General features: G+C 45.2%; 1 protein-coding gene across 2 annotated transcripts in view; it reads right to left on the bottom strand.

Annotated features, from left to right (window-relative positions):
* The window catches only part of CLPX (caseinolytic mitochondrial matrix peptidase chaperone subunit X), a 417,306-nt gene that overhangs the window by 334,887 nt on the left and 69,188 nt on the right, over positions 1–13,231 (bottom strand). For both annotated transcript variants that reach the window (XM_069625088.1, XM_069625087.1), the window contains exons 2-3: positions 4,332–4,492; positions 3,390–3,498 (exon numbers count right to left, since the gene is read on the bottom strand). In XM_069625088.1, coding sequence (XP_069481189.1) covers positions 3,390–3,498; positions 4,332–4,492 — 270 coding nt within the window. The remainder of the gene's footprint in view (positions 1–3,389; positions 3,499–4,331; positions 4,493–13,231) is intronic.

The following is a 13,231-nucleotide window of genomic DNA, read 5'->3' as shown; positions in this document are numbered from 1 at the left end:
GCCCATCACACGGTGGGCGTCTCACTGGGAAGGATGGGGTCCAAGGGTGGGTGGTATCAGGGGGAAACAGTGGAGTGGGAAGAGGACGAGGGGCCGGTGAAGAGGGGAAGGGAACAGAGGGCTGAAGGTTTCTGTCAGAAGGGCGAGATATCTGCACCCGTGTGGGTGGACTCACAAGCCCCCCAGTAGCTCCAGGGGACCAGGAGGTGGGGAAAGGGGGCTTGGGGTGGGGGGGTGGACAGTCCGGGAGAAGTTTAATTTCTGGGTGTAGTCATCAGGACATTTGATTAATGCTCAGAATGGCGTGAATTGGCACAGGGAACCGGGCCAATGCACTCAAGATGGGGACTTTAAATGTCAAGGGCCTTTCGTAACAGGTTTGGACGTATTGATAGTACAGGAAAGGAGGCTGATTCATGGGCATACCAGGGGCTCAAATTGTACAGCTATTTTGGGCATTGGGAGGCTTGGGGGGTGGGGAGCTACACTCCGACAGGCGAAGTGGCCCAGGAATTTGCCACATTCTATGAGCAATTGTATAGAGAAGAGCGGATGGTAGAGGATGGGCTTGATAGATACCCAAGGGGTGTGACCCTCCCAACTCTCCACGAAAGTGAGGTCACAGACTTAGAGCAGTTCGGTCACACAGAAAGAGTTACTTAGAGCCATTAGTGGACTGAAGATGGGGAAAGGTCCACCGTGACGATGGGTACACCGCAGGATTTTATAAAGGCGTTTGCGGGCCCCATTTCCCTTTTAAACATCGATGCTAAGATTTTCACCAGAGTTCTGGCCAGTGGCTCATGCCAAAACTCGTCCATTACGACCTGGTGGGGTTTATCCAGGGAAGACGGGGGGCTGACGGTGTGCAAAATGTTGCATCTATTGGAGGCCGCAGATGGTAACCCAGTGCTGATCGCCTTAGATGCTGAGAAAGCATTCGTCCGTGTGGACTGGGACTTCCTCTATGGGGTTCTGCAGAAATATGGGTTGGGAGACCAGTTTCTGAAGGGGATACGGGCTTTGTACACATAACCGGTAGTCCGAGTGACAGTCTATGGGATTCTATCAAAGGCCATCAACTTGATGAGAGGCACGAGGCAGGGCTGCCCACTCTCGCCACTCCTATTTGCGTTCACGTTGGAGGCGCTTGTGGAGCGGCTCAGAAGGGCCCCAAAGGTGGAGGGGGATTAGGGTTGGAGAGAGGGAATTCAAAGTAGCGCTATACATGGACGTCTTGCTGCACCTGGTGACCCCATTGAGCTCAACCATGGCAGCCTTAGAAATAATTGAGCAATACAGGTTTTTCTCGGGCTTCAAGGTGAACAAGGAAAAGTCAGTTGCGTTTCCCTTTGCAGGAGTTGACCAAAGGGATGTTGAGGCGCTGTGGCCTCTGGGGTTGAAAATCCAATTGGAAACTATAATCTGGGAGTCACCATAGTCAGGCAAGGGGGAAGTCCTGGATCAGGCCAACTACCCCCCTCTCTTTAATACACTGTTTAACGAAACGGTGGGATGGGGTAAGAGACACATCTCATGGATGGGGCGGCTCAAAGCCCTACAAATTAACACCCTGCTGAGGGTTCTGTACCTGTTTCAGATGTTGCCTGTCCGGGGCCCCAGAGACTTTCCTGAGAGAAGCCAAAGCCCGAATGATGCGGTTCTTGTGGCAGAACCAGAAACCCAGAGTGGGTTAACACGCATTGATATTGCCAAAAGACAGAGGGGGTTTGGGGCTCCCAGACCTGATGCTATATTATACGGCAGCACAGCTCAGAGCAATGGTCCCACAACCCGAAAAACTGGGTTTTCATGGAAAACTACCATATGCGCCTTGCAACGATGGAGGAATAGCTCCGGGTCCAATGGGGACAGCTCCCGAGAATTAGGAAACACATTTTTGGGGGTTTATTGGGATGTGTTGAGTAAGGGAGCCAGGGCACCAAGAGTCACCTCATGGCCCTCCCCAGTGAGTCACATCTGCCCCCCCCCACCCTCACCCCATGTACAGGACGCGAAATGACAGAGCTGGAAAGGTAACAAAAATGGTTTGAGGCAGGACTCTCCAAAGTCGATCAATTGTGGGAGCGAGGGAAATTCATAGGGCTGCAGGTGCTCGAAGCTAGTCTGGGCATTGGTAGGTTACTGGTGCTCCTATATCTCCGGTTGAAAGGAGCTTTCACTGCAGAAAAATGCAGTGAAAGGATACAAAAGAGACCTCACCCCTGTGGAGAAGTTTCGATGACTACTCTATAGAGCCCTATGGAGTCATTGAGGAACGCAGTGGAAGGTCTCTGGCAGAGGTGGTAACGGGATATGGGCCTGGAATTGGACGGACACCTTTGGCAGCTAATGTGTAGGAGGGCCTTCAAATCATCAATATCTTGGTCAGTACAAACTCCATGGCTTCAAGCTACTACACCGATGGCATTCTGACCCGGCACAGCCATCTAAGATGTTCCCCATTGTGAATCCCCTGCGCTGGCGTGGTTGCAGGGACAGAGCCGACTACTTGCACATGTGGTGGACTTGCCCAAAGGTCTAGGTGTATTGGGCGGAGGTCCTGGGGTGGATCAAAGATGTGGGAGGGAGGGAATGGATGCTGGAACCTATGCTAGTGTGGTTTTGTTTGGAAAAACAAGAGGAACAATGGCACACCCTGCCATCAATGGTTCATTTTCTTTTACTGGCAGCAAGAGCGTGCTGTGCTAGATATTGGTAGAGAAGGGAATTTAAGAGTCTAAAGGAATGCTCTGACACAGCAAAGGCCATCCATCTCTTGGAAAAGATCACGGTAGCAATCCATGCCGGAAGTGCAGATGTGGAGAGGGAATAGCAGCAATTTTGCAAATGTTTTGGGTGAGGACGAGGAGACCTCTATATAACTATGACCTTTCGACTCGGCCCGGCAGAGGCAGGTGCAGCCACAGGACACACTGAGTGCTTGAAGCAGTATGCTACACCACTGTTTGTTCGAGTTGTTTGTTTTGAGCCTGAAAATTCACTTATAAGTTGAATTGTTTTTTGGTGGACTGCTGGGCGGGAATGGGAGGGGGAAGTCAGGGACAAGTTCAAATGAAAGATCCAGGGTTGGAAGCATTTACAGAGGGCATGTGCCCTTCTGTTGATTTATACCTTTCAATGTTCTCTTGAAATCAATCGAATCTCATTTACACAAATAAAGAGAATAGCCAAGTGGAACAAAGACAGTGCAAAGTCTTCTTTCTATTTTCAATCAGCTTTCTGTTCTGTACAGTTAAAGATAGTAAAGCCACAGTATGCTAGTTAAGTTCCTTAGCTAAAAGCAAAATAATACTTTACAAAGACTTTAATACTATGGGAATTTGCATCTTTGAAAAATGAAAAAGCTACACCCTGATCATACTTACAAACAAAGGTCTCCACATGAGTGCACACGTCCCCACACTTTGGGCAGCGCAGTTGGTTTCCCCCTTTTCCAGAGCCAGACTTTTTACTGCCGCCTTCTCCGACAGATTTCTAAGAAAGCAGGTATGAGATCAGTTAAATGAAATGAACCTGTGCCGCAATCAGCATTGTACCCCAGCTCCCTCAAGTGTCTAGCCCTTTCGAAGGGAATTACAGCAGGTCTTTGGAAAACGTGAAGCACAATCAGCTATATGTACAGGAAGGTCAATGAATGTTGCAGAAAACAAATGCATGCCCACACAAGCATACACCAACATTAAGGCAATCTATTTAAAATGCATCGCTATAACTAACCAGTATCTAAACACAATCAAACCAACAAATAAAATAGGGAAGTTAATTCCAAGAATGGCAGCATAAGGAGATTGTGCTTTAGCCAGGACAACACACCTTTGTAAGTTGGGGTTAGCAGTTCAGCAGATAACATATCTCAAACTGCTCCCAGTTTCACAACAGCATTGGGCAATTTTGTCCACAGAAGATTGGTTAGATGAGGTTAGCCAGTACTAGGCGACAATGCTTCAAGATCATGAAATTGCAAAGCGACCTCCAATACAATACACTTGAAAAAGCAGGCAAGTCCAGGGACGAAATGGGGGAGGAGTCAGGGCTAAGAGATTACATAGGGTGAAAACAAAAAGAATGAGATGAAGGAATGAGCAAAACAGATCTATTGAATGTCCTCCAAAGTTAGCAATTTTAATGTAATATCCCCAAAGCCCTGGAAGTCAGGCCATTAGCTCATAAACCTAGTGGAAGAAAAGGCCAAGCGCACCATATTTTAAGGAAGATTCAGATATATAATGTAGTTCAGGCTGATTTTTTCAAAGTAGCAGAGGCACAACATAAAAGAGAACAAAGTGCACGTTCAACTGTTGAATTACCTTGCTTCCATCGCCAGAACCATCCTTGCTAGTGCCATCTTTTGCAGCAAAACATGCCGGGGTTTCTGAAAAGGCTTGAAAAGGAATCCGGCGCCAAATTCTACTTTCAAATGTTCCTGGTCTTCCTAAAACAGAGCGGTGAATGCGAGCACAGGCAATGCCTAAAATTGAAAAATACAAATTAGAGTTAGGTCAGCTGTAAACATGTGAAGGTGCAAATTAATAGCCAGGCTAAATATTAGCTCATCACCCAGCTTCCCACATGTCAAAACTATGCGTTACTCATTAAGAATCAATCATCACTTGCCAGTGGCAAGTAGCAAGTACAAATCTTAAGGCCCGTGTTGCATCATAAACATGCACCTTTTGTATACAAGTGTTGATTGGATTCCTTTTACTAGGAACAATACATTTAACTGCTTTTTAAGTGGTATTTCAAGTATGCATTTTGATTATTTTTTAAAGGAACATGAAATGTAAAAAAAAAATCTAAAACCTTGCTTTACCTGTCTCAAGACTAGAGTATCCCGACATCAGATTCTATGCAATTTAATTTTTTTATTTGTTTATTGGCATTTTTGTAAAGTATAGTAATGAAACGACATTAGGTTGCACAAGCGCAACACCATTTAATGCAGTTCGATAAGCCAATAAGCTTGTAAGGAGACAATATAACAAGGAGGTGATAAATTAGGGAAAGAAAGAAGGAAAACAACCAATTGCGCAAATGTAGTAAATATTAATTTTGTTCTCGATCAATGCCTCAGTTCGCCGCATTTGGGGAGCAAATATCCGACAGAGTATTGTCTACACAGTAAGAAAGGGGTGCAAAGAAATGTTTCTGCCAAAGGCTCACTCAAATCTTGTCCTTCTCCAGAGAAGTTCATGGCGGTTTATCATCTGAGGGTTATAGGACAGAATTGACCAATGTTTTCCATGCTTCAAAAAAAGGAGCCCCACCTCTCCCTCCGGTGCATTTATAGTGTGGCCCCATGCGGTTTCAGCTACACACCACTGCTGCATTTCTTTTAGCCATATTTCAAACTGTGGACCTCTGCTCGACATCCAAGTCATGGCTATACACCTCTTACCCAGTATACAGGCTAAGTCCATAAACCTAGAGGCAGGTTTGTGCTTACTGGTGTACATCCCTAGTATACATTCTTGTGGGGTCCATTTGTATCTGTGGATCCCTGCACTTTCGCAAGTGTGTTTAATTTTGGTCCAAAACCTTTGTACTGTACCACATTCCCAAAGCATGTGCATTAAGTGGGAATTCTGACCACATCGGGGACAGCTGGATGGTGCATCGTTGTTAAATTTAGAAACCCTAGCCGGGATCAAATAGGTGCAGCGTTGGACATTGAGCTGAAGCAGTCAAAACCTTGCGTTGTGCGACACATTTTTAACATGGCTGAGCGCCCATAGCCACCTTTTTTTTTATCACTGCACCCAGATCTGCTTCCTATCTCGTCTTGAGTTTCGTTTGGTCAATGTTTGTGCTTTCGATTAGAGCCTTGTACAATCTGGACACCGGCCTCCAGCCATTATCTAAATCATACATGAGTGTAAGGAGTGCATCCGGCTGAGATTCTGCTGGCCAGGTGCGTTTAGCATACTTGGTTACCCTCATATCTTAGAAACGGCCCTCTCGGGAGACCTTGCTTCTGGGTGAGATGAGGGAATTCTGTATAAGTGCCACTGTCATACATGTCTCCCCAAGTTGCAATGCCAATCTCCTCACAGCACTGTGCCACTTTCAACTCTTCAGGGTCCCACTGTGTATTGACTACTATGGGTGTATGAGGAGAATAGGGATGTGTGAGCTTCAGGACTTTCTGCGTTCGTAGCCAGACCCGTCTGCCTACCGACAGTAATAGCAGACAAGTTACGTGCTTACTCATGAGGTGCCAAAGTGCTTCCTGCAATCACATGGGGCTGATAAGGGTTTCCAGCAAAGTATGCTCTGTATTACAGTCTTCCGCTGGCCATTGGGTAAAGCAGCTAAAATTAGCTGCTAGGTAATAATATTCTAGTCTTGGCAGCTGGATTCCGCTTTGTTCAAAGGGGAGTGACAGAACAGAATAGTGGTGGACAATCTCTCTTTTCGGGCCCCATAAAAACGTTCTTAGCATGGCCTCCAATTCTTGAAAGAAGGGGGGCTGTTATATGGTAGGTCACATTTGTGAATCCATATAATAGGCGGGGCAATATAATCATCTTTGTAATAGCCAAGCAGCCCATGAGCGAAAGAGGCAGTCAGGACCAAAACACGATTGACTTATTAACTCCTTCCATCGCTCTTAATGTGTTAAGGGTATGCGTTTGTTCTGGTGTGTGAGCAACTTCTATGCCTAGTACCTGAAGGAGTCATGTTCCCACTTCAATTCCCAGTCTAGAGTAGAAGTTAACCTGGCGTTGTTCAGCCCAGCAGTGGAAAAAGGCACGACTTCCATCTGTTGAATGAGATTCCAGATAACCTTGTGAAGTCGTCCAGTACTTCCAATATTATGGGTAAATTGTGACGCGGTTGACATAGGTACAGCAACACGTCATCGGCATACAATGAGTGTAAGTGAGTAGTATTTTCAATGCATATCCTGGCCTCAAGTTATTCCTGTCTCAGATATGGTGCTATAGATTCTAGTGCCAGTATATAGAGCATTGGGGAGAGAGGACACCCCTATCGGGTTCCCCTCTGAATGTCCCATAGTTTGGATATTTGTCGCCCAATTCTGACTCTAGCGGTGGGGGAGGTATAAAGAATTTTGACCCATCTTCTAAAATATGCTCCAAACCAAACACCTTTCAGCGCAGCCTCCATCCACTCCCAACACACTGAGTGGAAGGCTTTAATCGCATCTAATGAGGCTACTACGTATTGCTCTGAACGCCCCTTTGTCTAATCAATTATATGTTGTAATCTGCATAATTTCAATGTGGTGCTGCGACCAGGGACATACCCGGTCTGGTCAGAATGTATTGGTGTCGCTTTGCACTGCCGAAGTCGGGATGCTCACATTATCAATAATTTAACATCACTATTCAGCATAGAAAGGGGTCTGTATGAATCACATATATCAGCCAGTTTCCCATGCTTTAGGATGGGAACTATGCATGTTTCTCGCATTGTGTATGGGAGTGTCTCTGTTTCAAAGGTCTCCTCAAAGACCTTCAAAAGTGTCGGGGCTACTGTACTTTGATAGGTTTTGTAAAACTCAGCCGTGAGACCATTGCCCCCCCCTCCCCCCGGTGGCTTCCCTGAGGCTGATACAGTAATCGCTTCCTCCAAGTCTTCTAAGGTGAAGGGTTGGTCTAGAAGGTCACACTGACTGCTAGTGAGGGACGAAGTGCGATTTCCGTGAAGACCTTTGCTATATCATTAGCTGGTATGTGGTTATTATGGCTGTGTAGTGCTGCATAATAGATGGCAAATAAGTAATTGATCGCAGTTTACTCCATCAAGGGATCCCCATATTCATCTTGCAAAAATGTGATAGGAGCCCTGGTATGTTCCTTGCCACACAACCAGGCAAGTAGTCTTCCCGATTTGTCCCCTTCCACATGTGTGCGTGCCGTGTTGGTGGCATAATCAAATTTTGACAATCTCTCCCAGGTGGCTTGGTGATCAAGTCGGGCCTCACGAAGGGCCCGCTCCGGCAGACTGCTCAGTGGGCTGCAATGTCTCCAATTCCCTTACTTTACCCTCCAGAACTATGGGAATCTATGGAAAGGCAATGTGCAATATTTTTTTCACATTCATCCAGAACGCATGAGTCTTTGTGAACCCTTTTCTCATTGAACATTCGGCTACACATTATTGCAGTAACTCGGTGGTTATCGGCCATCATCTCAGTGTTCTCCAATCGCAGGGAAGTAACAAAAGAAATGGAAAAAATGAACACACAACCCTAAACCTTCAACTCACATCACCTCCAGCAAACTCAACAGTACCATGTTTGTATGCAAGGTGCGGGGAAGCCATCTTTGTAAAACCTGCATAGGAAGCCCAAGGATCAAATAGATAAGACACTACGTGCTTTATGATCGCAAAACGTCTTTCTTCCTTGATTAATCTGATTTTTTTAAACAAAGTCCTATTTTTGTTTAAATGGTGTGCTTAATGTAGGGTGTCGACAGAGGGTATCTGCATGCTCAATGACAAAAACTACTAGTCAACACATCCGAAACTGTCCACTCAACAAGGAGAGCAACCTTTGGCTATTCTCTTAAAAATAAGAATTGGAAAAACCCACAGTTTTTCCATGTTCTTTCTACAAACTTTTTGTTATGGACACAAGTGTATGGGTGGAAAGGGAAGCCAATAATGCAGGCACATTTTGTTAAGGATGTTGCCGATAGTACTGTTTCTAACGGGCTATGAATCAAATTAATGCAACAACCAATAACGCACCCAATCACTTTATGCTAGTTGCAGAAAACACGACAGCCTAAAATTAGTTAGTCTCTTACAACTAATGTATACACAAAAGAAACAAGTACACACAAACAAAAAATTAGGGACAGTATACAAATGTTTTACAAAAAGCTTAAAACAAAATGGAACACATCTAGGAAGCAACTATCTAGGATGGAGCAGAGTGAAAATCATTACAAAATCGCACATTTCTTCAGTGCCTTTAAAAACAAAATAATGCATTTGCTAAAGTACTATAACCATTAAAAAATGGTTTTATCCGTAACAATGCCATTACCACTTCATTCACCTTCCAGATCATAGTTCTTACCATATGAGGGTCAGTCATGTCCAGAAAACCTGCAACACCACTAGCTTTTGTTTTGTTCAATTTAAAATCAACCACCATCATTTCAGTCCAATTTCTCTTACTCAGACGCTGCTCTGGAAACTGGATACCGCTCTGGATCTAGCCAAGCTAGGCTTCTTCGTTTTCATCATGTTCATTATTACATTTCTATAGTGTGGTCAGACTTTTGTGGTAGGTCAGAAGGAGACAGACCAGTTTTTGGCATTCTTACAGATGTTGAAAAGGCCTTAAAAACCATCATAATCCGTGGATTTCCATGCCTAACAAAACTTACCAGGGTGCTCGTCTTCTGTTGTAAAGTCCAAAGCAAATAGTCGGTCCACCATCCAAAACTAATCTGCACTGACCCTGCCACCAAAACAACTGGCTGTCATGAACCGTCTGACGTGTCCCTTTTGGACTTCCTGGTCCTTGACACATCGGGGCTTACACTCTGCAGTACCTCCAACATGGCCGTTAAACACAGAACGCCGTATACCAGCTTCCACGTCAGACGTAGCACGTTCTATAAAGAAGCCACGCCACTGCGGCCCGCGCGTCTCAATGCTACCGCTTGCAGTGGCTAGACGTGTGCTCCGTAGTTCGCCTTCGCTGAACTCTGATTCCTGGTTCCCGGACCCTCGCTTCCTCCTTATCCTGTCTTGAATCGGATCCTGTGTACCCGCCTCAGAGTACACCACCTTCATTTCCTGGACTTTACGGAGATTCCAAGTGTCCCTAGACGTAGAACGCACGCTGGAACCCGAAGACGCTTGCACAGGGTTGTATAAAACCCGAACCGTACGCAAGAAGACTCCTCCCAAGAATTCCAGCAAACATCGAACTCGGGTGAGAAAGGGGGAAACCTGTGACACTGACCCATCCCCAGTCTTAGTAGATCATTCTTAGATAGCTTATGCTCATCTCTTGCATTAGCTGGTTCCGTTCTGTAGGGAACATTTACAAGTCTTTGGTTCCCTTTTCTCTGATCTTTGTAAACTTTTCCTCAACATTCTTGGTCTTTGCATTTCTCCCGTTATGCTTTTCTCAAATGTCTCTGAAAGTCCCTCTTTCTCTGTTGTTCTGGGGAAATAGAATCCCTTTGTACGTTTATTCTGGTTCCTCATATTCCTATGTTTTTTTAGCTCCTCATGAATAAGATATCCAGTATCAGTATTTCCCTGTGTGAGGCAAGTATAATAGACCGAATAATTATTCTCATCTTGGCCCCCTTTGCTATTACTGAGACAATTAAGAGGAATCTTGTAATGATTCTCATTCTCTTGGATCTCTTTCGTGTCACTGGAATGAGTAGGATAAGTCCTGTAATAAGTCTCACCACCTTGGTTCTTTGTTTTATCAATGGGAAGAGTAGGATGCTGGTACTCGTTATCCCTGTGTTTCTTCCTGGATCTCACGCTGTCTCCTTTTTTCCTACAGATTGGCATCACCGGGCCTCCATGTAGGATAGGGACTGTTCATTCCGCTTCAGACTGCGACTCTGCAGTGCCAGAGCTACAGTAGTCTTTGCGTCGTTGCCTGACTGCACAGTCCACCACTCACTGGTCACGCTCATGACTGGTTCCTTCTCCTGGGGTTTTCTTCCACTGCTCTCCTGCACCTTCGGTTTTCTTCGTGCTTGTTTCACACATCAGCGTGTTGCTTCCTCCCTACAGAGGATTTCCAGTCTCAGTCAGCTACAACGATACTGCTGATTTGAAACTCCCAAGTTTCACTTCTCTTTCGACAATGCGGGAGGGTCACCTGGGTGAGGGGTCTTCGGGGAGTGGGAGTAAGACGGGAGTGGGAGTAAGACAGCCGTGGGCGAGACGTGGTATTCACCCCTCTTATCTAACACATCTTCGACTAACTCGCATACATAATACTGGACATATCCCATTAATAGGGTCAGGCACCTGACTAAGTGCATAAACCCGATACCAATTGCCTCGCCTCACACAGACAAAGGCAGCACCTAGAGATACTGTTAGCAAGGTGGAACACAAGCATGGGCAGAACTTGCAGGGCGAAGGCAAATGTACTTGAGCAGAGCGACAGACCAAAGGGCGAGAGCAGAGTGTCAGGCACAAATCCTACTCTGGCCGCGAAAGACATGTGGAGAAGGCCAGATCCCACATCAGAAGGCTTCATTGTGTTTCAAGGACGCTAGCGACCCTCCCGGGTGAACCGCAGAGTTGGGGAGGCTAGGCCAAGCATGTGGTGTTAACCTGGACTCATGAACTGGAAATCATAAAAAGAAACGCACGCAGCCGGTGAGTTGACAAGCGAACCGAGAGACTGGTGTGTGTTAAAGTTTGAAGTTGTAACATAATATCGCAAGTGAAGGGTGCACGCATATTGATTAGATGCGAAGAAGGCAGCCCTCTGATTGAACTTTGAAGTAAGGACAGCTGTAAAATCAGCGATACCGAGTAACGGAGTAGTACGGCAAAAGTAAGTAGCCCACTTGAAAGTCCCAGTGAAAGGTGCATTTGCAACGATAAAGCTTATGGGCTACAAAAGCGAAGTAAGTAAAATTAACTCCTAGAGAAGGGGAGAGGGAAAATTTAACCTGGAACTTTTAGTCGAAGTGGCCCTGCAGAGGTCTGTAAAGAAAGCCACGCACATTCGAAGGTTTGACATCCGAAAGAAGACCGAGTCCGACTAAGGGAGACCCGAAATGTAATAAGCTTGGGGAAGGGAGTCCCCTTGCAAGTTTTGTTGAACTTTGTTCTGATGAGGTCTGAGCCCGACAGAGGGACCTACGTGAACTTTTTGTTGAAACATTATTTGGCAATCTGAAAAGAAAGACTTTAATGTGGAAGGCCAGGAGAGCCTTGATCCCCATTTCGGAACTGTTTGTGTTGAAAACCTGAGCCAGAGTGCGTCATCCTACCTACAGGGACCACCTCACTCTGTGTGGTGTGACGTGGGGAGGAGAGCTGATTCAGCCAAATTTATTCTTTTGAACACTGACTTTTCCTTTACATACATTTCTCCTTTATACACTTTTTCTACAAGAGATAGGGCAGGGATTAGGATTTTGTTAGCATAGGCCATTTTTATTCGACAGACTCTACTAGGACGGTTTTGTTTATCGTTTGATGGTTGAGACAATGCCCATCTTAGTTATAGGGCAAAGTAGGAGTTTTTCCAAACGCAAAAACTTCAATAAAGGTTTTTACAAATATGTACCTATTGTGTCAAGTGTCATACTTGCGATACCATGCCTCCCATACATCACCTATTATATTGTAACTTCTATGGATCAACGATGATAGAATTTTTCTTATATTTGGAAAAATACCTCATCCTAACCTCAAGCTATATTCAAAATTATATTTAAACAACCTAACAATTGCATTTCTTTTACTTTAAAGTTTAAAAGAATATTTCCCTATGTTGCCAATTTGTTTTGCTGCAATGGGCATTCACATTTCTAATTCATCCCTACTTGAAAACAATAGTACTGTCAGTACTTTGCTAGCAAAGAATTTTTTTTAAGCATACCAATGCCTTCTATTTTAGACGAACCCAGGGGTTGCGGTCCGATTTTACACAAAGAAAACACTGGCCCAATTATAAATGGGGGCGGTAGTCAAGGAATGTTCACAATTTTCCCAAACACAAATGGCGCTTTAACTGGGACAAGGAAGCTCTGCAAGGGTGCAAAGTGGAAGTAACAGCAGCATTCTAGTTGTTTAACCAATCAAAATATTCCTCTTATAAAGAGGGACTATTAAAATGTTTGTATTGTGCAAGAAGCAGAGGAGGAAGGCGTAGTCGTAGTGGCAGTAGTAGTGACCGTGTAGATGAAAGTAATTATAATGGTTTGAAGGGGAAAGAATGTTGGAGCGGTGGAAGTAATAGAGAGACAAGATTGCAAAGTGTTAGGCTGAAGGCCAGAACAAAGAAAGGTGAAGATGTTGGGGACTTTGGAGAGGGTTCGATCAACTCGCAGCAATGACGAGCAGGCATATCTGAATACTGACGGCCTTCATAGACGGAACATGCATCGGCTGGTCAAAAGTCTGGGAGACCGGAGATGTGGCTGTAGATGCAGCAACCGAAGTTGCACTTTATTACATCCGAGACCGGCGGGGAACCCCCTTTCAAGCTGGAGCATCAGCAGGA

Source organism: Ambystoma mexicanum, chromosome 11 (assembly GCF_040938575.1).
Source record: "Ambystoma mexicanum isolate Mex_15411 chromosome 11, UKY_AmexF1_1, whole genome shotgun sequence".
Lineage (NCBI taxonomy): Eukaryota > Metazoa > Chordata > Amphibia > Caudata > Ambystomatidae > Ambystoma > Ambystoma mexicanum.
Note: the sequence above shows the minus strand (reverse complement) of the source record. Positions and strands in the feature narration are given on the sequence as shown.